The sequence below is a fragment of the Fonsecaea erecta genome (genome assembly GCF_001651985.1).
Source record: "Fonsecaea erecta strain CBS 125763 chromosome Unknown Scaff18, whole genome shotgun sequence".
In the NCBI taxonomy this organism is placed as follows: domain Eukaryota; kingdom Fungi; phylum Ascomycota; class Eurotiomycetes; order Chaetothyriales; family Herpotrichiellaceae; genus Fonsecaea; species Fonsecaea erecta.
In genome coordinates, this window is record NW_017387261.1 from 85,524 (window position 1) to 112,530 (window position 27,007).

At 53.5% G+C, this 27,007-nt stretch overlaps 8 protein-coding genes across 8 annotated transcripts; 5 read left to right on the forward strand and 3 right to left on the reverse strand.

Annotated features, from left to right (window-relative positions):
- Window positions 1–4,286: 4,286 nt before the first annotated feature.
- On the reverse strand, window positions 4,287–4,652 carry AYL99_11910 (hypothetical protein; the record flags this gene model as incomplete). Its single annotated transcript, XM_018843414.1, has 1 exon — window positions 4,287–4,652. The coding sequence occupies one exon, from the start codon at window positions 4,650–4,652 to the stop codon at window positions 4,287–4,289; it is 366 nt and encodes a 121-aa protein (XP_018687255.1).
- A 5,776-nt stretch (window positions 4,653–10,428) lies between these two features.
- Window positions 10,429–10,755, forward strand: AYL99_11911 (hypothetical protein; the record flags this gene model as incomplete). Its single annotated transcript, XM_018843415.1, has 2 exons — window positions 10,429–10,472; window positions 10,521–10,755. The coding sequence occupies 2 exons, from the start codon at window positions 10,429–10,431 to the stop codon at window positions 10,753–10,755; spliced, it is 279 nt and encodes a 92-aa protein (XP_018687256.1).
- A 2,606-nt stretch (window positions 10,756–13,361) lies between these two features.
- On the forward strand, window positions 13,362–13,786 carry AYL99_11912 (hypothetical protein; the record flags this gene model as incomplete). Its single annotated transcript, XM_018843416.1, has 2 exons — window positions 13,362–13,524; window positions 13,584–13,786. The coding sequence occupies 2 exons, from the start codon at window positions 13,362–13,364 to the stop codon at window positions 13,784–13,786; spliced, it is 366 nt and encodes a 121-aa protein (XP_018687257.1).
- A 2,495-nt stretch (window positions 13,787–16,281) lies between these two features.
- AYL99_11913 (hypothetical protein) lies at window positions 16,282–17,004 on the forward strand (the record flags this gene model as incomplete). Its single annotated transcript, XM_018843417.1, has 1 exon — window positions 16,282–17,004. One exon carries the CDS (start codon window positions 16,282–16,284, stop codon window positions 17,002–17,004), a length of 723 nt encoding a protein of 240 aa, XP_018687258.1.
- Window positions 17,005–18,752: 1,748 nt separating this feature from the next.
- AYL99_11914 (hypothetical protein) lies at window positions 18,753–20,462 on the forward strand (the record flags this gene model as incomplete). Its single annotated transcript, XM_018843418.1, has 3 exons — window positions 18,753–18,907; window positions 19,850–20,359; window positions 20,384–20,462. 3 exons carry the CDS (start codon window positions 18,753–18,755, stop codon window positions 20,460–20,462), a joined length of 744 nt encoding a protein of 247 aa, XP_018687259.1.
- Window positions 20,463–20,641: 179 nt separating this feature from the next.
- AYL99_11915 (hypothetical protein) lies at window positions 20,642–21,325 on the reverse strand (the record flags this gene model as incomplete). The annotated part of the gene is made up of 1 exon (XM_018843419.1): window positions 20,642–21,325. The coding sequence occupies one exon, from the start codon at window positions 21,323–21,325 to the stop codon at window positions 20,642–20,644; it is 684 nt and encodes a 227-aa protein (XP_018687260.1).
- Window positions 21,326–22,117: 792 nt separating this feature from the next.
- Window positions 22,118–23,782, forward strand: AYL99_11916 (hypothetical protein; the record flags this gene model as incomplete). The annotated part of the gene is made up of 2 exons (XM_018843420.1): window positions 22,118–22,382; window positions 23,541–23,782. The coding sequence occupies 2 exons, from the start codon at window positions 22,118–22,120 to the stop codon at window positions 23,780–23,782; spliced, it is 507 nt and encodes a 168-aa protein (XP_018687261.1).
- A 1,220-nt stretch (window positions 23,783–25,002) lies between these two features.
- On the reverse strand, window positions 25,003–26,659 carry AYL99_11917 (hypothetical protein; the record flags this gene model as incomplete). The annotated part of the gene is made up of 3 exons (XM_018843421.1): window positions 25,003–25,203; window positions 26,046–26,575; window positions 26,656–26,659. The coding sequence occupies 3 exons, from the start codon at window positions 26,657–26,659 to the stop codon at window positions 25,003–25,005; spliced, it is 735 nt and encodes a 244-aa protein (XP_018687262.1).
- Between the last annotated feature and the right edge of the window lie 348 nt (window positions 26,660–27,007).

The window sequence follows — 27,007 nt, forward strand, 5'->3', positions numbered from 1 at the left end:
TTGTTGACGTGATGTGATCGCGATGTCACCCGGGCTCCCCGGCCGACAACACCCCATGGGGCGAGTGGCCCCCACGAAGGCACACACAGAAAGAGATAAATAGGACCTCTATTCTCGCACTGCTGGAGAAGCCCTCAACAGTGCGAGAAGTCGATGTCTCAAGGACAGCTATACAATCAAGATACGTGTTTAACCCTCTGGTTCTCCGTCTAACGATCCCACCCCAAAGCTCTCTGACAGGCTTGTGGCTGCATTGGCTGCTGAAAGGTGGTTTGTTGGGGTTGAGGTCGAACATATGCCAGCTAGCGTACCCCAGTGCCCTCAGCAAGAGATAGTCGCGCATCGAGCGAGCAGCGTAGGGAACGGTCAATAGTAAGAACCGCGTTGAGAGGGCGGCGAATCGTGCGATGGTATACTGCACACAGGCAAATCGTTCCCGGTGGCATTCTCCTTCTGTCCAAGTGAGAACCACGCCTCTTATACCTTTTCTTCTAGGAGAGCCTGAAGCAGCATTTACGAGAGTTTGTTCCGCCTGCAGTTATTATCTCAGAACCGGTCAAAGCGATTCATTCATCGATCACTAAGTGCTTTCCGTTCACGAAGTATCAGATTTGTAACTGGCACGCTATTGAGGCGATGAAGGTGAAATTCCGAAAGATGGGCTATCGAACCGATCAGATTGAGTGCTGGAAACGCCGTTGAAGGCCTCTCACATCTTGCCCGGGACTATCTTAAGAGCGATAGTCAAGCGGCACTTGAGCAGAATAGCAACCATCTGAGATCGCAGCTAATCGAGCCTGAATATCTCGATCAATGGCGCGGTAAAGAAGACCGTGTTGTGTGGCGCTGTTCACAAAGCAACTACTGAATCTCCGTCATGAATCTAGCCAGCGATCCGAGTCCTATCACATGGTTGTCACTCAGATAACCAACGGTCAACTAGTTGAGTCTTGAAAAGCCGATTAATTCGCCGCTGTAAGACCGTTGAATCTGTGGTTGAAGACATCGCTGCATCTGAGGATCTATCGCTAGCGAGCTTTTCAAGAAACACGCTCGGGAAGCGGCCTGTCAACACCTGAGGTGAGGATCTCTATCACTAACGACGCGCTCAACAAGGTCATCAAGGAGTGGCACTATCTACGCCAAACTCTAAGATCAAAGGAAGAGTCGCTAACTTGGGCGATTGCCACTGTTCTCTATCCAGGCAATTCCTCCTTTCTTGCCACCACTATCTCAAACGTGCCTGGGCGACTGGCGAGCCAATTCCTCAATCACTCCCACACCCACGATGGTAGCTCAATGGGCCTCAAATCACGTCCACGAGCTGGTCACCAAGCTACGAAAATATCACGGTTAAGCAGCCCGAAGAGCGAACGGAATTGATGGTGAATAGAGGGATAATTGAAGAAATTCGAGAGGTGCTACAACCTGATTAACTACAGCGATTTGACAGGCCAAGGGAGAGGCTTCGAACACGCATGGAGGGAGAGTTAATACAGCTTGGTCAACAGCGTCGCGAGCTACAGAAAATACGAGGCAGGAAGAGGTAGAAGATGTACCACAGAGTCCTCCGACATCGAGAGCGACTGGACCAACACAACTAGCACTGCGAAAGGCAGACCGGCCACGGCCGCGCCGCAGCCCTTCGCCTGAGGATTCCCCTGAATGGTCGCGCGAACTACCGCCATCGACGGCGTCTCTTGCCATTGGCAATGGCAGTGGCAGTGGCAGTGGCAGTGGCAGTGGCAGTGGCAGTGGCAGAGGCAAAAGAGTCCGCAAACAAACTACTAGGCTGGTGGAATCGAAGCAACAAGGCTTCCTACCTCAGATGAAATAAACACCAAGGTTGGCCATACAAACCAGGCGGCGGCGAGGTCAAGGATAACGCCAGGAAATCGATCTATGTCATGAAGAATTGAGTCCCATACAAATTTGGTGTGTAGATTCTGCCGAGGATTGCGCGAAAAATGAGAGAGATTCCCAGATTATCACGATTCGAACTGTGGCGTCACGTGACTATCCGGCGCCGCAAATCACGCAACCTAATTAGCTGAATTATGGATTGATTCCGTGGGAGCGCAGCGTGCAAGAACTTCAACCCTGGCCAAATGCTTTATTTCGACACATTGCCCGGGGTGCACTACACTGCACGTTCCTACATGTATCAATTCACGGGGTCGGCAGCAGCCACGACGCACTTCGAACTATCGGAGGGATTTCGGCCACGAGGGAGGCGAAAGACTTCCATGGTCCAGCTTGGTGGCCGGACGGGCTTAGACATTCTCTGACGGACAGAAACAAGAACAAGACGCGGGAGAAAGAAAGAAAAAGGAAAGGGCCGTGGTCCGAGGGAGGAGTGATGGAATGTACTCCAATAATCCTGCATTCTTGCAGTAGTCCTGGAGCATTCCAGGAACAGTCCTGCAAGCATGCAAGATTGTTGCAGGAATCCAACACTGTGCCAGGAATGTAGGGTTCCTGTTGGTTTCATAAGGATGCGAACCAGTCTGTCACGGATATATCTTGATGGAATGATTGATTAACTATCCAGGATGGTGCGGGACGCGTGGCCCTTATTTATTTACTCTGCCCATCCCGAATGCCATTGGCCTTGGCGGAATGTGTTTACTCACATTCCGATATGTGGCGTTGCGTGTTTACTCACATTCCGACAGTTCCCAGTCCGCACGCCCCACGACATCACTTCTCTCACGTTTCCGAAATAGGGTCGTGTGCTCCCGGATCGGGCATCTCTGCCAAGTTGATGTACCGACAGCGGAACGCTGATCTTCTCCCAGTTTGCGCACCCTATGACATCACTTCTTATCCCGAAATAGGGCCGTGCGCTACCAGTTTGGGCATTTGTGCCAAGTTGATGTACCGACAGCGGAACGCTAGTCTCTCCCAGTTTGTACACCCTATGACTTCACTTCTTATCCCGAAATAGGGCCGTGTGCTACCAGTTTGGGCATTTGTGCCAAGTTGATGTACCGACAGCGGAACGCTAGTCTCTCCCAGTTTGTACACCCATGACATCACTTCTTACCTTTCCGAAATAGGCTCGTGTGCTCCCGGATCGGGTAGCTGTGCCAAGTTGATGTACCGACAGCGGAACGCTGAATCTCTCCCAGTTTACACAACCCCCTCTACCTTGTTAATTTCCATGACATCACTTTCTCGCTTTCCCGAATAGGACGGTCTATTGCTGTATCGGGAATCTGTGCCAAGTTGATACACCGACAACGCTGAAACTCTCCCAGTTTTCACACTCAATGATATCAGTCTCTGACCTTTCCGAAATAGGGCCGTCTACTCCCAGCCAAGTTGATGTAACGACAAAACGAGGCTGTACGAATACGCTGCTGGAAACGCCGCCCGGAGTCATTCATTCCCATGATCCAGTGCCTCGGGAAAGGAATCCCATTCCAGCTTGACACCGTGACTTGGAGCGCAGCTGCGTCAAGGTCGACTTGACCTACGGATGAGTGACCTTTTGCTGCGAATGACATTGAAGAGGTAATAAATTGCTCATTCCCACCTCAATATTCCTCCCCTCGATATGGTTATATTACTCTCCTTGATGTACCTCTGATTGCATGAAGAGCTCGGCGCTTACACCGACGGCCGCATTGACCATTAGATACAACATTCCCTTGATGAACAAGGTCGAACGAGGAACTCATTTGGCACTAGGACACCGTCAAGCACAAAGTTAGCATGAAGAGGCCTCGAATGCAGAGGAAAAGAATCCCGTAACCTCAGTTTCCTTGGGAGGAATTCGGTCTGGACCCTCTTTAGAATGCAACTGGGTCCGCTGGTACCTTAACGCTTACCTTGCGTACCTGTTTACATCATGTCAGAAACTGTGCCAAAGAGAGACTGGGGCCGGAAGCCGGGAGAGGCACTGCTATACCTTGCATGTTGTTCAGCTCCTCAAATGCAGAGGCAAAGACAAAGTCGAATTCGGTCGGCATGGCGTCTGTCGATAGGGGCTCCCCCAAAGAAAACGGTGTTGGATGTCGGTGTCGATGCGGCACGGACATTCGAGAGGTGGAAGGAAAGAAGGCTGCTGTCTTGTCGAGTGGGTAGACATTGCCGACGGCTGGGCTTCTCCGTGACCGGAAAGGCCAGGGAAGGCACGCCGACGGCAATGTTAGAGCCAGATGTTTGATTATTGCATGGCAGCCTGGCGTTAGTGTTCTTTGGTGCAATCTTGAGACGCAACATTGTGGTGTCGGGGCAGTACAAACTGTGCCGTGCAAGAAATATGAGAAAGAGGCTTGGATTCAGAGGCACACTGTCTGGGCCTGTTCTCCACCGCCCTGTCCTCGCAAGTCGACGTGTCGGGGCTGGCCCCCCGGGTGCTCGACTCCGGCGCCGGCCACGACGTGTCCATCCTGGTGACCTGCGTGAGCATCTAGCGGCGGCACCCTGTGCACCAGTTCCCCCTGACCGACTGGGACGAGGTGCTGCAGGTCAACCTGGGCGTCGTATTCACGCTGTGTCGCGACTTCGGCGCCTCCTCCTTTTTGACTCCTTGTCAACTCGGCAAAGACCAAGAACCGCTTCCATTCTCTTGCCTTTCCCCGCCGTGTCGACTGTATTCGTACGGCCAAGGGGTCCAAGTAGGTAGGTGTTCGCAACTCCACCATGTTGCATAACTTTTACTGCTCTCATCCATCGGCAGACTAGGACAGCGAAGGATAGAACGATCCATCCGGCAGAGATCCAACGAGCAATGTTGAGTGGAGTTTCGGGCTTTGTTTGACCGGCCCATCTATCGAGGGCGAGGAGGTTGATGGCCGTAAATATGTCTCCTGCATAGACGGATATGGACGCAACAAGCATGAGCAAACGATAGCCATAGGCAAAAGAGGTCCAGAATGAGAAGGATTTGGAGTCATCAAGGGTCTATAAGATCCCCAGAGACGAGCAGCGCTGGAACGAGAGAGCGGTGTGGAATGAGAAAGGGAGGTGGGTGACAAAGATCATGGCTGCCTGGTACATTGCCGCGTCTATCACCAAGTCAGCAAAGTCTGGGATTCATTGCCTCAAGAACAAAGCGAGTCTCCTGCAAAGAACGGCAATGCTGACACTGGCCAGTGTCTCACCCAGGTCGGTGACTTCGATTGTCACAATGTCTAAATCACACGTGCTCGTGCTTCCCCTGCCTTTCACAGCCTCATTCTCGGCACTTTGCAAGGCTTGTGCCCTAATGCAAATGAATATTGCGTGCCTGTAGAAGTAATTGTAGTTGTCACCGCCTTGTGCAGCTTGCGAGGTGCCTATCTTTTGGTGACGCTGGTTCTGCCGGACCTTGGCGGACCTTGGCGGGTCGGGCTATAAATATTTGGGTTTTTTTTTTTTTTTTTCCTTCTTCCTTCTTTCTTTCTCTGCAGACAACAACGCCATCACCATCACCATCACCATCATCAACATCACACATTGTGAGTGCTTTTCTCCTCTGCTTCTCATCTGGAACTCTTTTGCTGACTTGATCCAAACAGAAATATATAAATCAAATCAACATCCTCCTCACACACCCTCCAAACCTCACTTCTACCAGTAAGTCATGCAGATCCCACGCGTTCCACACATGAGAACACTCGTTCTGACACGCGTGCAGCCCTTCACCTCCTCCCACAAAACTTCTTCTGCTCTTCGCCATCCGGGCTAGAGCTCACTCTTACCGGGAGTTAGTAAGTACTGCCTCCTTCCCGCCTCCTGAGCACATGCTGACTGGCTTCAGAAAAGTTGGAGACTCTCCGCTAGACGGACGAGGAGTTAGATTTTTCCCTTTATGGGTGGGTGGTTAGGAGTTCGCCCCTGCAGCGAGGGCTAATTCAAGAAAGAAATAGCTCTAGCCAAGGACTGTCCTACCCGCGTGCGGGTGGGTGGTTACGGTTGGAGAGGTATATTCCTCGCTGCAGGGGCGGTTTGAAGAAGGAAAAAGACGATCTCGTCCAGACATGGCGCGAAAGCACCATGTCTGGACGAGATAATCAACATGCTCGATATTTCCATCGACGGCGGTGGCGGGAAAAAGCTCTCTCATTCCTGCCGCCGCCGCTGCCGCCGTCGATGAAGAACGTTTGTTCCGACCAGCTGCATGGTTGGGGGGTTTACCGGTGGTCACTGAAATCAGCTATTCCCGGCCAGGAGATTCCCCATACGTCGCCGGGGTAGAATTTATTTCCACGGTGGGAATCTCCTGGCCGGGTAGGGGTAGAATTTATTTCCAAGGATGAGTGGCGAAGGACGCTGGATGGTCTGTTCCGGAGGTATTTCCAGAATGCATGTGTCGGGGTTGACTTGGAAGAGATTCGTACAAGGGTTTCCCTCTTATCTACATAGGGAATATCGACATCGATTCAAATCGTAACAAGATCAAGAAGCTTCATACCCGTCTCGCGTGCAATATACGAGCTAGTCACGTGCCTCTTCCCGTCCTGTGCTCATGGTCGTTCATGACATCATGCACGAGAATTCGGACGCCGGCATTGCATATGCCCAGGTCAAGGCGGCTGATACTGAACTCACTAAAGAAGAAGTGGCCAAGGTCCCTGCCGACAAAGGTCCCTGTCGTCAAAGTGATGGAGCATGAGAACGTCGTCTGTCTTGGCACCAAACGTGATATTGAGTCTGAGGATGGTACAGCTGTCTGCAACAACCTGCAGCACCTTGTGAGCAGCAAGGACACCTTCGGGGTAAGTGAGCTTCCTGGGTCAGTTGACGTCCTCCGCTTCGTGGTCCGGCGTCCGACTCCAGAACGCAGCCTGCGTACTATATGTGATCATGCGAGAGGTTGTTACATTCAAACACCGCCGCAAAGCCAACGTGGTGAGCACGAGGTCCCGGAAGGCGTGCTGGAACTCGGGTGGTTTAGAGGAGGCACCGTTGTCAGCTGTATTTCAACTACCAGCGCCCCTGGAGAGTGTCGTCGCGGAACCGCAGGGACCCGAGGGACAGCATCACCTACCATTGATTGTATTGCCCTGCCCCCAGCCCCTAGGATGAGTCTGACCAATGTCACAGATGGGGCGAGCCGGCGGACAAATCGTGGCATGTCCACTCAAGGTGATGCAGTCCCTCCTTTTCATCCGGTCATTCTCGATGAGGCCCACGCCACCGAAAACAGACAGCAAAGACATCCACGGCGTGTTATGAGATCAAAGCAAAGCGCAGAGCGGTCCTGACTGGAATCCCCCTCGTCAACCGCCTAGAAGATTTGTTCAGCTCAGCTTGGTGAAATTCCTCAAAGTCGAGCCGTGGAGGAACTTTTCGTTTTGGAAAACGTTCATCACGGTGCCGTTTGAGTCAGTGAAAGTTAGGACGTGGAAAGACAGGTCCCATACGACGTCCAGACATCAGGATAGCGTGCCGACGACAACGGTATATACGGGGATGTGCGAACGCTGGACATACCCACCGTGAGACCGGAGTATTGACAACGTGGAGGAAAACAACTCCTTCGTCCGCCGCGGGATCAAAGATGTGCTCTGACGATCGTCCCGTCCCCAAACTTATAGGCACTCTAGACTGCTCCTTCAGGTCAATTATACTCCAGGAAGGCATACCTCCTCAGAATAGTCAGTCTTCCGGCCTTGGATGGCTATATCATCCACAAAAGGTCTGGCAGTCTTTGGAATCTGCGCTGCCACAACGGTGTTGGAAATCCTGACAAACTGGGCTTTGAGATCACGACATACTTTGGGATCACGACAGACATTCCCGTGATGGAGCGGAGAGAGTTAGTCAAACAGAACATTTCTGTGGTGAAACACATTGTCCCATCCATACGCCCTGGGGCGAGATGCACGATGTTTTCGTTGGATACACAAGAAATTTCCACATCCGGCGAGAGACCGGTCTGGTGAAGGCGTTGAGGGCGTTGCGATCCACCGATGCTCAGACTATGGGGGAGGGTGAAGATAATCGGAAAAGCGATCAAACAGTATTATTGAAAGCGAGCGGTCTACGGAGGATGCATAGAACGCGCACCCTTCTGGTAGTGAACCTTTTCGCTGGATAACGGTAGCGATAGTTCAATAGGGGATCCAAAGACATGGCCCGCAAACCAATGCGAATCATGTTATCGACATCGGCAGATCCAGCTCGTCGTGGTAGTGATGCCGTCACGGGGCTCACTTTCGACGGGTGGTCATATAAACATGCACTCCACGAGGGCCCCAAGGCGAGAAAATATGTCACTCAGGCTCGCCAGCCCTGTCATGCCAAACGCTTTAAGTGTTGTCGACTGCAGCTCCAACCGCAGCACTAACAGGTGCACATAATAGTGGCTCGATAAAGGATATGTGCAGAAGGACCAGCACGAACGACAATGGTAAAGACAGAAGGACTGTGCGTTGTCTTGCACCCAGAGACTGGGTCCACGCACGACCCATCCATCGACAGGACAATAGATAAAAAAGATAACGTAGGACCATCCATCCATCCCTTAGGCCTTCACGCAGTAAGACCGTGCCTTCTCCAGGATTTGTCACTCTCGAGAGCAGTGCAGATGACAGGTCTCTCCTCGTATCAAGGACCCTCGTGTCGGGAAGTGCGTGAAACGGACATAGCAGGGAAGAATTCGACCTGCTGTCTCGTATGGATACATGCGGAGGAACCGCGTTAGAGATCCCAGGTCGTCTCATCGATTTTGACTCGATGTCCCGGTTAGGCACCAGCGGCGTTGGACCTCCAGACTGTAGCAGCCCTGAGACTGGACGTCGCCTCGAGCATCAGTCACGGTTGACTGTGGCCTCTCAAGAATGAACCAGACGCTTACCAGATTACTCAAGATACCCGAAAATCTAGCGTGGTGAGATGATTCATGTCTGCAGGCGGCAATTAGCTCTCCTGGATGACGGCGATGGACGATCTCTCGTAGGGAGAGGATGGCCTTGATCTCTTTGGGATTTAACTTCCTCCGCCTCAGCCTCCGCCCGAAGCTTCCCAGAAATCCACAGAGATGCTGGCTTTCCGAGAGATTGCACAAGCCCTCAGTGTTGTTCAGACTGTCCTGGAGCTTCTGGTGTTGAGAAACACGAAAGACCTGAGGACCACCGAGGGCGGAGCGCTTGTACGGCTTCCGCCGAAGTCCGTCGTTGTCGAAGAAGTCGTACACGACAATCTTTGCACAGCTTCTGCGCCTCCGGCAGTCTTACTGTCATCCCGTCCAGACTCAGAATAAGGATATCGTGGCGGATGAGGAGGATGCTGCTGTTGCGGCTGCGGCTGATAAGAATGGCATTTGCCGATGACCTGGGGCGTCACGTGCCATAATACGCGGACGTATTTTATGGTACGTGATGCCCATTTTGGAGGATTGGGTGACCCCATCACAACTTTCACCACCAATGCCCTGCGCCAAACCCAGGAGGAATCGAGTGGCTGCTGTCTGAACAACGCTGCCGTCACTATATGTTAGCACAATGCCTGTAAAGAATGTTTGGAGAAGTCGATCACGGTGAAGACGGACAAAGGAGAAATCCCTCGCTGCTTTCTTGCAGAGAAACCATCAACACAAGAGATGTTTTTGAAGTTGTTAAGCACAACAGTCCATCTGCGGGCTCTGATTCGGAAGGAGACATGTACGGGGCAGAAGGGGGTGTTAAGAGACCTACCACAATCTCGCTCCGTCGGTGACATCCCTAAATGAGACCCCCCAAGCTGATCAGCATTGTGAAACAGCACAGATCGTACCTGGTGCCCCCCACGAATGCGAGAACGACGTTGCGCAAATGAGCCCTCAACAATACAGTCGCCACTCTGCGGGATGGGAAGTTGTTCGTGCTGATGACATAGGTGATGTGGCCAATGCTGGTCATGAAGAGGTGAGAACAGACCAACAGCCGGACAAGCTGGTAGATCCAGAGGACTTTTGACAAGCCAATGTAGTGATACAACAGGATGACGACCTGCGTCCAGTCTTTCCCCTCTTCCGTTTGCTGCCTCGAAGGCACTCACTCACATTCAACCGTGGGTGCATAGCGCCGAACAGCCTCCATGTGCCCCATCGATCATTGCCCAAGGATGAGGGGATACTCGGCTGGCCTCTCGAGTCAGTCCAAGAAGACCAACGCAGGGGATTGCACGGGCCAACGCAAGAAGTGGTGAGGACAAACGCAGGGGAAGGAAGGACCAACGCAGTGGTTGCAAATACCAACGCCAGGAATTGCAGTCACAAGGACAAACACAGATGTTTGCAGTTGATCTAAAACACGGTGATACGTGCGCAGACCCACCAACGGACGGACTGGGTATAAATACCATTCGTCCTCGAACTGCAGAGAGAAGCCTATTCCTTCTCCAACACTGCGAGTATACGATATCTCACGGATAGCTCTACATACTCAAGCCATACGCATTTGACTCGCATTCCATTCGTCCGACGATTCCAACCCAAAGCTCTCTCTAGCAGCGATGCCTCCTGGTGGCGGACGATGCTCTCTCGAAGTTCGAGACTGGTACGTCTCATCCATTCCAGAGTGGGAGTTACACTAACACAAAGGCAGGAGAGGCAGTTCGGTCGTGGTCCGCGTGAGAAACCCGCCGAGAGGCCCGATGTCCATGTTTTGCGACCAGATGGATCGCGGTGAATTTGTCAGACGTGTGCATGGATCCCGTCGCGACAATGGCGATTTCCGGTTCGACGGCGTTCAACGAGCCGGCCAGCTTCGCTTCTACTTGCTGGCCATGGGCGCGAATCACCAACACACCGTCGAAGCGATCCTTAATGTATCGTACTAGCCCGGCGACCGAAAGGCTTGGGTTCCATCCTGTGTGATTGGGCGGGCGGGATCTGAGTTGGTGAACTAAGTTACACTGCACATTCTTCGGGGAATCGGAAGTCTCTGGGGCTACGGAGATCGACCTGGAAGGAAGGGAATTGCTGGTGGTCTGTGCCCGTCAGCATTTGCTGCCGGGAGATATCATTGTATCAAGTATTGAGCCTTGCTTCGCAGGGAAAAGAGTGCTAATTGCACTGAGATCTTCTATCCTTTATTGTTCCTCGTTTCCAAGAGCCTGTGACCACCCAACGCGACCACGCATGGTCATTTGGTACCATTGCTGTTGCCGACATGCTTTGTGTCACCACGCACGGACCATACCAGGAGATTGCAAGGCATGCAGAACTGTGCAAAGACGTACCAACTCGGGCCGGGCATACCAGCAAGAGGTGTTACCCGATTGCATGGTCATGTTTTCCTCGGATGGCTCATGTTGGTCTGATTTTGCTTGAGGGTGGTCAGGCCTGTGAGCAGTGCGAAACCTAAACCCGCACATGAACTTGCCCAGGTCAACCGCTTTCGCAGCCTTCTCTAACAAGGCAGTACGATCCGCCGTGATGCAGTACAGGATACTTTCTGAGAGCACACCTCTCTCACAAAACCCCTCTCCACCAGACATTTCATCGTCGCTCAAAGCACTTCCAGTCCGGCATGAGTGGTGAAGTACAACCCTGTAACCGTCGCATTGGTGATGTTGGTCTGCTTGGTGTGCCTGAACTTGACGGAGCCGGTCTCGACAGGACTGGGCACCCCTGCCCCATTGAACTGATGTAACTTGTTCTCACCGTTGATGACGGTGAAGTTGGCCAGCGAGATTTAATTCCGGTTGCGAGTGACCACCGTTGACATTCCGAAGTAGTACGCATTGACTTGCTCTTGAGTGATGTGCACTTCGTAATACCCTCGGTAATGAATTTCTTGCCTTCGCACTTCATGGTTGGCCCTTAGCAGCGACTCGCTGGCTTGACGCTACGTGCGATCGAGATGTTCGTGCCGTATGGCGACGGGGAAGTAATAGTTGTGCTGCCGAGCTCAACTCCGATCACTCCTCCTCCAGTCGTGGGGTCATATGGGTGATTGTCCAGCCACACAAGGTCAGAAACCCAGTTTGCATGGCTTGTCCCCGAGAGCATGATGCCGTTGGTGATGTTATTGTTGTGGCAAGCGAGACTGTCGCCACCGCTCACCGATTCTAGGTGTGTCTGCAGTATCTCTCTCTTTTCCACCGAACTTGCGCCCAGGTTGTGGGATCGGCTTGAGATCGCGTTGGAGGACCACCGGTAATAATACATGTCTGCACCTGAGCTCATGGGGAGTGGATTCGAGTGCGTCCAGCCCACGACGGGCAAGCTGGCCGGGGGAACGGTGGGTGGGAGTGCTGATCTCTCCGGCAAACTGCTCCATCGACGATAAACCTGGTAGGTCGCCGCCGTGGTGTCCCCTGCGACGCTCGTCGATTGTTTTCCGGCGTTGATTCTGGTGGCCTCGAGGGACTTCGCTGGCTAAGAAGGACGTTCAACCTCATTGTCTGCAGGGGACATTTCGCTGCGGCGAGGTCGACAACGCCGTGGATGGGACGAGAGGGATAGGCTGCGAGGCGGAGAGACAGAATCGTCGAGAAGGCGATACGTGACAAGCGCCGCGGCAAGTTGCCAGGGGTTCAACAAAGTCGCCCTTACAACCGGCGCGGCAGCGTGATCAAGGATCCAAGCAGGGATCAGCTGAAGGGCCAATTGCACCCGCCGAGGCGACAAAACCCGCTGTAGGACGGCGTTTTCATCGCCTGACTCCCTAAGGCGACCTGCTAAGCGTGGGGAAAAGACTGAAGGTGAAAAAAGACGGGCACTGGGTACTGGGTACTGGGTACTGGGTACCGGGCAGAGGCAGAGGCAGAGGCAGAAGCAGAGGCAGAGTGTCAGGAATAGTGCCCCAATTCCCTACCAAAGGCAAAAAGACAGAGAATCCTCTCAATTATTGATAGATTCTAACACTCTGTCATTCATGGCAATTCTCTTGGCGCCCAGCCTTGGCCCTCACACATCTCAAAATCCACTTGCTACCTTGAAAAGCTCAAAGAACATAAAGCTGTTACCACCTGGATCCGAACCCTCGCCTCGTGTGCGTAGCTCAGCTGGCCGTCAGGCGCCTATACGAACCGCAGCTGGATCTCACGGTCCCTCAGGCAAAAATGATTGATAGGATAATGTCCAGAATACCACGTACGCACTATTCCGGACATTATCCTATGAATGTAGATTCTCGGCACTATATTAAATAAGGATAACACTCTGTCATTCATGACGTAGAGGCAAGCGAGTCCGTCGCCGTGGTACGAAGGCGCTTTTCCCCACCTTATTGGTCAAATGTCAGGTGGCACGTAATGCTACAAAAAGCATCCCATCGGATTTGAATACTCCTCCGCACCGAGCAAATCCACGGCTTTTTCGACGAGGTTTCCTGTAATACTGTTTTCGCTTCGCTCAACAGTATAAAGCTCCAACTTGACCGTTGTTCAAGTACAGAGACCCTTTGACGATTCCTGATCGCCACCGAGAGCTCCTCGCCATGAGCAACTCCAAGGATATCAAAGTTATCCGCGCCACCAGCATGCCCGCCTTTCAGACCTTGTTCATCTACGTATTGCTCAATTTCGTCTATACGGGTTACACTCTCTACAAATATGGCTTTGAAAAGTGGCTGCAGATGGTTGTCAAGGACGGTTGGAAATGTAATGCCCCTTGAGGCTCTATCATATCGAAATGCTCAGGAACCAACGACTGACAATAGATATTATTCTTGCGATCTTCGATGTGGAGGGCAACTACTTCACTGTCCTCGCCTACCGCCACACTACGATCCTCTCGGCTCAACTCGTCAATTTCTGGGCCATTGTCGTCGCTGGTCATTTCCTTCCTCTTCCTCCGCGTACGATACCACTGGGCTCAAGTCGGCGGAGGACACCCTTTTCGCTGAGACAAGTGTGTCCATGAGCATGGTAGTAGAAGAAAAGAAGTGCAACTTCAGACAAAAGATGACAACACAGCTTGGATGGCGGCCAGAGCGTTGCCATTGTCACCGCTCCTCAGCCTCCCGTATGAGCTGGGGCGAAGGGTGTTCCATCAAAATCTGCAGCTTTTGTGTTTTGGGGCTATCCACGGATGCATTGAGTGCCGACCAGCCTTCGAAGCTGCATCGATCACTTGTCGACAGAGATCGCCAACAAACGGAGGACGCCTCAAACGTGCTTCCTGGTGCCGAGAACGACCAATTCTGGCTTGTCTTTCTGCTCACGCATGTGGTCGCAGTCTTCGTCATCCCCAAGACCTCTGCGATGGGCAGGTTCATAAGCCCTCCTCTTCTGGGTGACAGCGCCGCTTCCGACGCAGCAATGTCGCCGGGCGGATCTGGTCCAGAGTGAAATTCCCAGTGCCACAGCTTGCGACGCAGAACGAGGAAACGAAATTGGCCAGAGACATTTCCAGGACAGTGAGGTCGAGGGTTCGAGTGGCTATTGCACGTTTTGCTTGATGCAGGCTCTGGCAGGGACGTTTGAGCATGCCGTGGACTAACTGCACAATTTCAATCCTCGGAGCACAGTGCACTTCGCCACAACGACGGGATCCACGTCGCAGCCGAATCCCCTCGCAGGCATGTTTCAATGACTTCGAGCACGAGCAGCTGGAAGCGAAGAGAGCGTCCCAGCAGTGCGACTCCACGATGGACATCTTATCTGCGAAGCGGCTTGAATTTCTGGGAGTGCTCCGTGTAAGACAGCATATGACGTGCTGCTTAGGTTTTCTTGCTGGCTTTGATTTTCTCGGCTTCGGGTCCGTAACATCTTTCATGTCCCCGATCGACAGTCGGATTGGGATTTTTCGTCCGTCAGGCTCGGTATACTACATGGTAAAGGACATTGTGGCGGGAGTGACGTCCGTCTTCCGTCGTCCAGAGGATCTTGGTGAGTTTCCGCTGAACAATATCCATTTTATGTTTCCGGATACCTGGGCTCCGTAAGAAATTCCATCGAGGATCATGGGGTAACGAGATCTTCCGAGTCCTTACCGCTCTCCTGCCACATCGGAAACATCAAAATCACTGCCACGCGCTCAGACTCAACCCTCTCGCGAGTGAGCCTACGCTCGTCCGGGCCTGCAGCATATTGGGCAGTGAGGCGACAGATTTTGCCAGATGGACGGTCAAGAAGCAAATCATCACCCGCTAGGGAGAAGATCACCTTAGTTCTCACGCAGCAGCAGGCCGCCGTCGTGCGCGATTCCTGGCCAAGTTCATCTACTCTAATGTGTTCGACTGGCTGCATACCCTGGTCGAAGTCGGCCAACCGGCCGCGGCCAGCGGTGTACAAAAGGTGAGACGTTGGTAAGCCCATCGAGGATGTGAAAATTCCAAAATCATATGGCTGAGTGAGCGATGGACCGGGTGACCTCACCCTCGTTGGAACATTCGTTGGCCCCACTCCCAGTTAATGCTCTCTCCTATCCTATTCACATATATTTTAGATTTCCAGAATTTGTTCCCAAGCCGATGAAGGATCCCGTCGGAAAGTCGAACACAAATCTGTGTCTCTTTCCCATCGAGTTCAACATACATACAGTGACCGCACGAAGCACTGGGGATCAAAGATCCTTGGGGACGGACTACCATAATAGGATACAACGGCTTCGGCTCCTGCATGGAACAAAGTGGGAAATATAGGGACACAGGATTGGGTTCCCCTATTCTGGCCGCGTCTGGAGGCCCCATCTTCAATTTCTTTTTTTTCTCTTTTTTTTTTCTTCTTCTTGGGTTTTCTATACGTCCGTGTCTCATTATTTTTGGTGGCACACAATGTTTTCGAATGCGTGGTGTTGTGTGGCTAGCGCTGAGATTGTACCGCACCTTCTTCAGAGCTTGGCTGGAGAAGAAGGACTTTCACATGTCACACACTCACTCAGTTGGAGGTACGTATATCTCTACACCCATACACAAATTACCACATTTCCTTCAGTTTGATGATGGCTCCAGCCGTGAGTTAATTACAGATAGGCCTATATCGCTTGATTGAACCTCAGAAATGTCGCGAACTCTTCATAATGGCCCATCAATTCGTATTCTGCAAATATCGACGCAGCGGCTTGCACGTCTTGGTTAACTTCTCAAAACAGCGAATGTCTAGCCTAATTGCGATTTGATGGTTTACGTCAAAAGACAGCTGGACGAACTGAGCTCATCAAGGCTATGGCTGGGTACGAAACGGGGCACAAGACGGATTGACGGGCAAAGGCAGCGGGAGAGGTGAGTTGCAAAGGTTCAGCAAAAGGCTAGGGCACTGGAGGAGATGCTTCAAAGCCACCGACCGGGCGAAAAATTGGCGGACGGCGATGTTTTCGAGGTACGAATACCTGCTACAGGAGGTGATGCAATAGACGCAGCTTCGGGCAGGCCATATCCAGAGGGAATGAGCATTTTACCAGGCAGTTTCTGAGCAATGCTGATATGCAACATCGGGTGGGAGATCCGAGACTGCATATCGACCACCTTTGCGCCGCCCACAGTGGGCAGCCACAGGCCCTCGGCCACGCTGAGGTTGAACTTGCTGTCGCCGCCGTTCAGGAAGCCGACGTGCCGGCTCATGATGCACGCGTTGCGCACCGCGTCCAGAATGCTGGGGTTGTACCAGCTGGTCTGGGCTCGCGGCCAGCCAGCGCTACGGGCGGAAGAAGTCGACGTCCTCGCCATAGGTGGGCTTGTGGCGGTGCATGATCCACGCATTGCAGCTGACGATGATGTTGCCGGGGATGTACTCGCCGAGGATGTGGGCGCCCTCGGGCGGCGTCACGCGCTCGGTCAGCTGCATGCCCAGGCCGGGCCAACGATGCTCGCGAACTCCTTCCAGGCGTCGCGGATGTCCTGTGGGCTAGTGTCATGCTCGACTTTGGTTACACTAGACAAGGGGAGGGTGGATGAAGAAGAGAAAGAAGAAGAGGGGGCGGAGGAGGAGATGCCGCCGTTCGAAGAAGAGAGGCCAAAAGAAGGGAGTTTGCCAAAATGCGCCGAGAACTGCTCAAAGACGAGGGCTGTTGGCAAGATTGCGGAAGCCAAGAAAAAGGAAGCATTTCTACGAAGCATTGAGGACCGGCCAGACAGCGATGATGGCGAGGATGACTTAGCTCCCTCGCAAACCCCTGGCGAGGACGATTCTCGTCGGTGAACAGCGGCAGGGGCAGCGTCTTGACGACACCCCCCTTCCCCAGCACGACAGGCGTGCCTGCGCATCAGCCGAGCTCCGGGTCCGGCTGGAAGTGACACCGCGCTACGCGTAACTGTCGAATTCTGCATCATTGCCCAAAGGGTTGGAGATGGAATGGCACAGTTGTCATATATCACGCCCCGAGAGATATTCGCCTTCAGTGACAAACTCGAGATCTGGATTGATTGACTGATTCGATTGACTACGATCTTCTGTCTTTTCGTCTTGGGAAGGAACCTTGTCTTCTGCCCCTCAAGCCTTGTAGCGAGACAAAGAGCACGGCACCTCCTCAAGAAGTCGACTTGGTGGAGAGTCGTCAACTCAACTTCAAGCCGTCACGGATGATTTGATCGGCCTTATGAAACAAATACCGCAAATTGAGGGCCTTTCCACGAAAGCAGCCATGTTCTTTGATCAAGCTTTTCCAGAGCCTGGGCTTGATGATGAGGAAGAAGATTTGAATAAGGATAGCGCGAGCGACGGTCTGACCAGGCGTGTTTTGAGACATGATTTGCGCTGGGCGAGGTTACAAGGGTCAACGGGTCAAAAAAGCTGAAGTTCTAGGTGTAACGGCCGGCAAATTAGGTGAGTTGTGGCATATCCCGCGTGTGGAAGAAGTGTTGCTCAAGGCCACAAAGGCCAGATTATTGGCTACTGCACGCCCTGGGCACTGTTCGGCTGTGTCCTGAACTTCCATCGGATCCAGGCTGATGACTACCTTCACCCTTTCTATTCTGGCCTCGGCCGGAATCAGAGTCACCAAGGCGCCATCGCGGTATTTCTTGGTGGCATTTTGTGGATCTTCGAGCGTGATTGAACAGTTATGTATCATTTGATGCAACGCCTGTTGCATATCCCGACCATAACTGTCGCTCGATCCTCTTGTGTCGGCCGTACCGGAACATCTCCCTGCAAGCGAAAGAGCTGTGCACCAAAGCAGCACAAATGATCGACACACTCTTCACACTGCATGTTCGGCGATGTGGATTCCGGTTCATTACATATCTCCAAACATATACCACGGCCGTCATCACATTGCTCCAAGCGTTATCATAAGCCCGAGTGCTCCTCATATTCCTGGACCTGGCGCTACTGAAACGATGCCTGGTGACCTTGCCCCTCCCAAGGCCGGCCAGAAATCCCTCCTCTTCGACCGATTGCAGTCAACCCCGAAGGATGTGGCTCGTTCGCTTTCAACCGCCATGGTCGAAGTCGGTGGGTGATCCGGACTCGTGGGGAAAGCCGAGGGCCAACCATCACCTCCTAAATGACATTTTCTGAGATATCTCGGGCGTTGAAAGAGGTGTGGCATGAGACCTACAAAGACGAGAACAAGGAGAAGCAAGTGCAGCGAGGTATGGTGAGTGTGGAATAATTTTCTGAGCTCATCACTCACCTTTGACATTTCTCAGCCGAGACCGAGTATTTCGCGTGCCAGACGTCCATGTGGTTGTTCTAGTCGTCGTCGGGCGCCTCGCACCCTCAGCCAGCCAACGTCTACATGCCAGGAAATGGATATGACAGTAACCAAGATGCAAAAAACCAACTCGGGACGGCGGTCGGGATTGGTATAGGCCTGGGCTGCTGTGCTTTTTTGACGTGCGAAATCTGACACGACACGGATGCATTTGTGACACGCCACGAACCTACAACGACAACTTTTGGGTTTCCGCCGCCTGCTGCTTGAATTGCATTCTGATATCAGCGTCATGAGCATCGTCATCGGTGGCCGGCCCCAGACAGGCCCCATGCAAACCATCGGTGGCGTGCGTGGCAGCAGATTGTTCGAATACCCTCACCTGGTCAAGATGTTGGAAGCGTACCAGAGCCAGACGACGGCCAACCCGGACTCCGCCGATCCGACGTTCGACAACTGGGACTAAGTAAATGTGTGACATCTCCGGCCGACAAGGAGGCCCTGGGGTGAATGCTTTTTCTGCGCCATGACTGACTGCGTACCAAGAGGAATACAGACGGCCCTTGCGATCCGAGAAGATCTTCGCTTCATAGCAACAACATTTGGTCGAAACATTACAGGAGTTTCTCAAGTCGACGACACTAGATCAATACTCGGCCCGCTTGGGATTGCTTGACACGCTCAGCAAGACCATGCAGATCCTGGCAGCTAACCATTCGCACCGCAAAACGATTGCTGCCTGCGTTCAAGACGTTATTAATCACCATCGTCGGTATGAGGGCGGTATCGAGGCTATGCTGCATAGCGGCTATGTGGAACTCGAGAAGGCTTTGGGCGAGCAAATCAAACTCGTAAGAGTCGATATCAGGCGGTGATTGACCCGACTTCGATCTGTGACTTGGTCGGATAGTGATTCCACATATGTCCTGACGGAGCCCTCGTGTAGGTCGAGAAAAAGATTTCTTTTCAAACTGCTAACATTGTCATCAAGTCGCAATACTGGTGCCGCATTTGTTTTTTCTTGAGCTGATCAATTCCAGCTCATCGTCTCACCAGCACCAGCAGGGTCTAACAAACTTTGAGACGGACCTCTTATTCCTGCCTTCATTAGCCCTAGTTGTGATAGTGACTTCAGTTTCCGGATCCAACTTGGGCCCAAAATAAGGGGAGTATGCATCGGCAAGTGCCTTCTTCAACCTCGGTCGCGGTTTGGCGGCGGCGGGGGGAGTTTTCTGTTCGATAACGGGCGTCGAGTGATGCGCGTGGTTGGCATAACTCCCAGCACCTGAAGCCAGCCTGGGGCCCTTTACCTAGGCAGGAAAAGGATACCCAGTGGACATTTCTCGTTACTGCGCTATCTGATCTCTGGGGACTATGGTGTGAACACAGGGAGCAGATTTCTGCCGAACTCATTGCTGCTCATTACCTCAGTCTCGTCAAGGACATGGCACGGGTGAACGACCTATGCACGATCGCGCGCAATCTCCTCGCCACCACCAAAAAGGCCCAGAACCTCGCGGCGGAGAAGGGCTTCGATCAACAGATCCTGGAACTCATCAACGGAACTGGCCGTAAAAGGAAATACGATGAGGTGGACGCTGATCAATTACATTTGGATGATTCGACCGCCGATTCGTCCTCTCCTGGTCCGTTGCTTGTACCACCACCGCCACCGGGCGTGGTAAACGCTCACGGGTGCGACACCAAGATCGACCAGGCTTCACCCGGCACCGAAGACGTGCAAATCGGCGCGGGTCATGGTATCGTACGTATTCGCCCTCCGCTGCCTTGTGTTTCTCATCCCAACATTGATCGGCGGAGCTTTGATGGCATGACTGCCTCCGGAAAACAAGGGTGGTTTGCTAGCCGGCAACTTCTTGACCAACACCGTCGGTTCAAGTAAGTGATCTGAACCGCTGACAGACCCACACCTCCAGCACCGGCGTGCACCAGCACCCAGTCACCCGGCTGGACGTTCGCTCGTACCACCAGCGCACCGTAAGCTGTGGGGGTGGTCTTTTCATCCATCCTCAACGCCTAGCGGGCGGAACAGTCAGCCTCTCACTACTAATACTGCTAGATAAGTTTGCGGGTCCTTGTGTGTTGTTTCCCCCTCCCCGATGCCTTACATCCTTGAGAAGAACGTGGCAGCCGTTTACCCACAGAGGTGTATCCATGTTTTCACTTTGCTGACGATATAGTCCACTTCATGGGCGAGTCGAAGCCAGCGTCAGCACCGGGAGCGTGGCAAGCGGTGGCCGTATCTCGCATTCTCTGGGCATCCCCCTTGGCACCATAAAGCAGCGTCAACTTGAAGCCAAGCGTTACCTGTGTCGTGAGCAAGGACAAATTGAACTCGGAGTCATCTTGTAGGTACTGCTCCATATGCGCTACTGTTGGGCCAAACGGCGATCCTGCGACGCTGACCGTTTCAAATAGCCCCATAAGAGGCTCTAGGCATTCCTTCCCTCGTGCTGCCACGAAGACCGTGCCCGTCTCGACCATTTCTGCGCGAACTGTAGCATGACGATCTGAGAGGCACCGTCGGAAACCAGGAAGCGCGGAAGTGACAAGCGGGAGGTCGCTCTCCGCATTCCCACTCAGTACGACGCTCAGCTTGACGGGTCTCAACAGCGCCACACGGCTAGGACGGAGAGGTGGAGGTACAGATTGGGCGCCGAGGTCCGCGTCGTTGGTGATGACGAGGGCGACGACAACGACGGCGACGAGTGCGGCGAAAGTGATCTGGCGGATAGAGGCCGCGCTTGGCCGCAGTAAGTCATCCTCGTTGGCTCTACTGCGTAGATCCCACTCTTCTCCGCGATCCTCCGCCGAACTGGTTCTAATATTCATCAAAACGGACATCAGAGCACCTCGTGCTCCCCTCTGCGTTAATATGACGGTGGCTCCAACAGCCTCATTTTGACATGTACTCCCTCCCGCACCAAGACAGCTTTGAGCGAGCAGTATGAAAACACTCCAGCTTCCGCAGGGCAAAGCACGTATTTCTCGTCGCCTCGAATACAGATTGACCAACTGTTGATGGGAGAGGACCAAGAGACTGCAACAGTGTTGGGTTAGAGGGACGAAGAGGCCGAGTCTGGAGCTGGCCCGAGAAGCCACCGAGCAGGCGGAACGTGAAGCCCAAGTCGGATTCTATCGTTGCGGCGTCGAAGCACACCGAAGGGTCCGAATCCTGCTGCCATTTATGGACTTGATAGCGGAAAAAGTTCATCGCCTCTTTTGATGTAGAAGGGCTGCAGCGAAGTGAGACAGAATGAGAAGACAACACTGGACAGGTAGATGAAGAGGATGCCCGCAGCTGTCCACTCGAACTGGAACACTTCATCGGCATCCTTCGTATCGAGGCTTGGAAGGGCCAAATTCGAAGCCTCGTCATTGTCCTCGCCGATCCAAGAAATGTTCAGAATGGCATATGAGCAGGAGACGGGACCAGGGTTGAGGCTAGTGAGGTCTGGCAATCATTGCATCTTCTCCACGAGCTGGCTTGGATGTTCTCGTGGGAACAATGTCAGCGGCGGCGGGAAGGCGACACTACCCCTGCGTTTTTCGTCTCTCAGTCTGAACAATCACGTGTCGGTCGAGTGTTGAAGATAAATGAGGCAAGTCGGATGGCGTGTATGAGGGAAATCAGTGATGGACGAGGTGAGGGAAGGGAACGACGAACACCCGGTGTCAGAGGGATCCACGTTCCTCCAGGAAGAAGGCAGATACCTCCACCGCTACATCCTCCCGACCACCTGGCAAGAGTTCGGGACCAGCTCTGGAGCAACCACCGTCGTCGTCCTCGCACACTCGTTGGGCTCCCCAAGCGCTATCGTGGCCACCGCTCTCCATGCCAAGGAGCCTCGCCGATTGCGTGGCCAGGCTTCCCTCGCCTTTTTGGAGCTGGTGGGTGACGGTGGGCCTCGTTCAGAGCCAGCCTGACTTGCATTTCGAGCCCCTTCCATCCCCGCCAAACGCTTCGAAAGGCCTGCCTCGCGGAAGAGTCCCCCGATCTCTACAGCCTCGCCGGGGAATGGCAGGGGACCATGTCAAGCCATATCGTATTCAACATCCCTCACATCAGCAGCCATGCGGGCCTGTGGATTCGGGCAGGTAGGCAGGGACGCCGGGTATCGAAGTATTCAAATTGCACACCCACCCGCCATCGTCGTCAACATGTCAGACTTCGGACCTCCAAGCCAATATCGAACCTTTGCACGCCCTCCCACGATGTCCTAACCTCAGCACTCTAACTGCGCAGACCGCGCAGAACGATCACGCAGTCGCTTTCATCCTTGTCCACTGCAGTACGTTGACCAGCGGTTGCAGATGAGGATCGCATGTGCCATCTCTGAGGCGGAGCTGTGAGAAATCTGCTTATGTTCATGTTGTTAGCCAATCAGAGCTCCATGATCTTCGTCCAGGAATACTTGTAGGTCGCAAGTATTCTCGTGATCGTGCTTGAAGCCTCAGGACAGCCATCCACGATGTTGGAAACAGACATCTCATGCAGTTCGGGGCAGGGAAAATCGGCTCCGTCTGGTACGAGAATCTGCGGGCGCCGCCAGTGTCTGCGAGGCTATTTCCTCGTCGTCAGCAACTGCCCCTTGGGTCTTTCGGCACCTTGGGGCTATCCCTGGTCTGGACCGGGCCGACTATCTTGTCAATCTAACCAGCACGTATATCCTCTCGGAATTGGGCAGCCCCGGCAAGTCGGGCTCATTTTTCTCCTTTTCGAGGGACGATAAGTACATTATCAACTATCTATCACGCCGAGCATCAACTCGCTTCGGAACATCTGAATGGATTACTATCGACATGTGCTGGACAACCCGAACACCCTTATTAGCCAGTTTTGCGGATTACATCGGGTCAAAATACCGTATTGGCGCAAGATACATTTCGTGGTCATGAACAATCTTTTTCCGCCGCACCGAGATATCCACCAAATGGTTGAGACGGTCGACCCCTCAACGCACTTCACTCTGAATCGCACGGAGACTAGGATGGCGAGCTACCCTGGTGCCCTCTACATGACAACAGTCCCTAACGGGGCCACTAACTATTCGTCAAGCTCACAAGAAATCCCAGACAGGCTGCTATACGTGCAAGATCCGTCATGTCAAATGTGGAGAGGAGAAGGCGAACTGCGTGTGGTTCTCGAAAACATCCAGACCCACAGGTCTACGGGCCTCACGGACTTCACCAGTCCCCCTCATCGCACCGCTCGGCTCGACGGGTCAATACGAGTACTCGTTCATCTACCGCGACAGTCCCTCGTCGCTGCCCGCATCCACGCGCGCTCCTCTAAGGTAATGCGAGGCGGTAAGACAAGTGGGTCGCACACATCCTGGTCGACCTGGACAGGTGCAGCCGCCGACGATTGAAGAAGTCCCAGAAGGAATCGAATATCTCGAAGGAGAAGTACCACCACAGCCCAACGTTCGGTTTAAAGTCGGGAACCGTTAGTTGAACGCCGCAGCATGCGGCCAGGAAGTCCCTGCGAGCAGCGTGCTCCTCGGCTCTGTTTGTGACACAAGGATCCCTACCCCTGACCGGGCTGCATCTGACAGGGCCGTCTCTGCTTGTCTGGCCGGGGTAGGCGCAATTGATTTGTTGCCCGCTCGGGCGTTTCCTCGGGATTGAGGCAGCAGCACATCTCCAGGTAATGGACCGTTGCCTTGATAGTAATGCGAGCGAGGGAGCCCTGAAACTTCCAGCTCAGTCGTGCTGTGTCTGATTTGGGCGACGTTCTCGAGTAAATTAGCAATTCTCATGGGCCGAACAACATCGATCTTGTTCACGGTTCAGCAAATTGTCAGCCATTGTTGATGGGTACGACGTACCAACCGCAGCAAGGCATCGCCCATCTTTATGACGATTCCAAATTTCAACTGAGAAAATATTCCACTTTAATATACTGTCAGCCTCTAGACGACCGTCGAGAATACTGTGGTCCTCTGACATCGGCCCAACTCCGTAAGGAAATGTTTGCCAGGTATTGTCGCCAGGCAGAGGCCCAATGCCTGTCCGCAGCAGACCACCAGTCGGAAGAACTACCTCCAGGCCCGAATGAGTTGACCAGTGACCTCCATTGTCAGAGAGCTTTGGGGTGGGATCGTTAGATGGAGAGCTAGAGGGTTGAACACGTATCTTGATTTGTATAAAGCTGTCCTTGAGACATCGACTTCTCGCACTGTTGAGGGCTTCTCCAGCAGTGCGAGAATAGAGGTTGAGGGCTTCCCCAGCAGTGCGAGAATAGAGGTCCTATTTATCTCTTTCTGTGTGTGTCTCGTGGGGGCCGCCTTGGCACTTGGGGGCCGTTGGCCCCATGGGGGCCATTCGCCCCATGGGGTGTTGTCGGCCGGGGAGCCCGGGTGACACATGATCCGCGACTGGGTCTTGTGCCGCCACTCCCGATACTCTTCTGGCTCGAGCGCCCGCAGCTTCTAGGTGAGTTGCGGCAAGAGGATCAAGATGCATCCTTCCCCGAAGATATCGCACATGGCCTGTAACCGCATGCCGTAAAAGCGACACTAGCTCGAGATGTTCGCCACGATGACCTCGGCCTGGTTCTCGTCCGACTCCACGGTGGCGACGAAGGCCCGGACGTCTTCCTTGACCTTACGCCCCAGCCGGCGCCCTGACACGTCCGGCCGCACGGCCTTGATAATGTCGTACCACATGAGCCAGGTAAAGCGCTGCCGAAGTCGCCAGACGTCCGTCTCTTCGTTGACCTATAAGGTGTAGTCGATGCGTTTCTGAAATCCCCTGACCATATCGTCGTTCTTGAAGTCGTCGAGCAGCTGCGAGGCGGTGTGCAGACTCTGCAATTTCCCTTCTCCCCGGTACCGCGTGGTGGGCGCAGGACAAACAAAGGAAAGTGTCGACCGCCCCGGGCCAGCTGTCGCCACCTTCCTATCGGCTCCCGTGACCGACCCAACAAATCAAGACAGCCCAGATACTGCCGACAGCCTAGGACTCTTCACAAAGGCCCATGTGGACTCGTCGACTTTTTTCCTCTATCGACGAATATCCTTTCCTTTATCACCGTGCTCGCCGCCGAATTCCCTCTCGTGCTAATCACCCCGCCCCGACCCGTTATCGCTGTCCCAGGTAGATCCGCGCTCAGCCAAACAGGATGGAGTCCGTTATAGGAGTGTCCGGCCCCCCCCTTGAACTAATTGCTACCTCTTCCTAAGAACGGCGACCGTGGGTGATTCCCCAGTGTCTCCATTAGGCCGTCAAGCGGCTGCCGGGGCGATAACGTATATGTTTTACGTCGTGGTTGAACAGAGGTCGCTCTGGCCGTCGCGTGAACCTGGGGAAAGCTGGTCGGGACCAAGGCGGTGGAGTACTATGTCATCCTCGTATAGTCTCTGGTGCTCTCTGGCTGGACGATAACGTCGGATTTAACACGCCTCGCGTTCCTTGGCCCGGTCGTCGTCATAGTCCTAGCTATGAATATGGTCTGGGCGGTCAAGCAATTGAGGAAGTCGGGCAGACGATGGAAGAGAGGTATGTGAGTGCTGGACTATCTGTTGCCCAGTGACTGACATCAGACTCCAGGACCCCTGACTAGGCTATCATGAGCGGACTTGAGAAGCGACAGGGCTAGCTGGCGGCGGCGCCAGTGGTAGAAAGAGGCAGCAGTTCTCCGCTCGCGGCGGAGGGATAAGGTTGGGCTAGGGGTAATGACATAGTGGGCATCGTAGGACATAGGGACGTGATGGAGGGCGTGGCACCGTCGGGAATAAGGGCAGTATGACTTGTCTTCGAAGCCGACATGTTGGGGGAATTCAATCCAAACATTTTGTATACTGCTCAACGCGGCTGTGGTGCGTGTCCGGCGACATTGCGAAAGTCGTTTCAGAGCCGTGCCTTGGTCGATGGCCCCATCAGCCAGTCCTGGTACACTGGGTCGAGGAGGGGCGGGATCTGAATCCAATGCGTAGATGTCGGAGGAAGAAAAGACGGACGCGGTAGTGGTTTGGACGAAGATGAACAGGATAGGATGTCTGAGAACCAGGCAGATGGAGAAGGTCTCGATGACCGAGTTTAGTGACGAGGTGTATAGCGTAGCAGTGGCACCGGCGTGGGTTGATCGATCTGTTGAACATGCACGGCATGATGCCCGGGGGTGTTGGTTCTTTGTGGACTCGCCACGCCTGACTGCATGGTAAACATACACATGAAAGAATACAAGAGGCTGTGGAATATCCCTGCTCCTGGGGCATCAACCTCGGAGCCAGGTTCCTCCTGGCGATGTTATGGGGCTGGCCACCAAGGCGTGAGTGACAAAAGAGTCCGAGCGGGTCGGTACCCGCCACTGCAGGGTGGTCGGTATAAAGGGATGAGGAATTCTCCCGCCTCAATCCTTCCGTTACGGCGGCAGGTCGCTTCTTCCGGACTAGCGAACGCACGATAAGCTCGCGAGTATAGGTAAGTGCCAGCCGCCGCATCTTCTCCCGAATCTAACCGAGTGGCAGTTGGACCTCAATCTTCGTGCTCTTTAAGGTTGTGGCATCCACGTGGACAGCA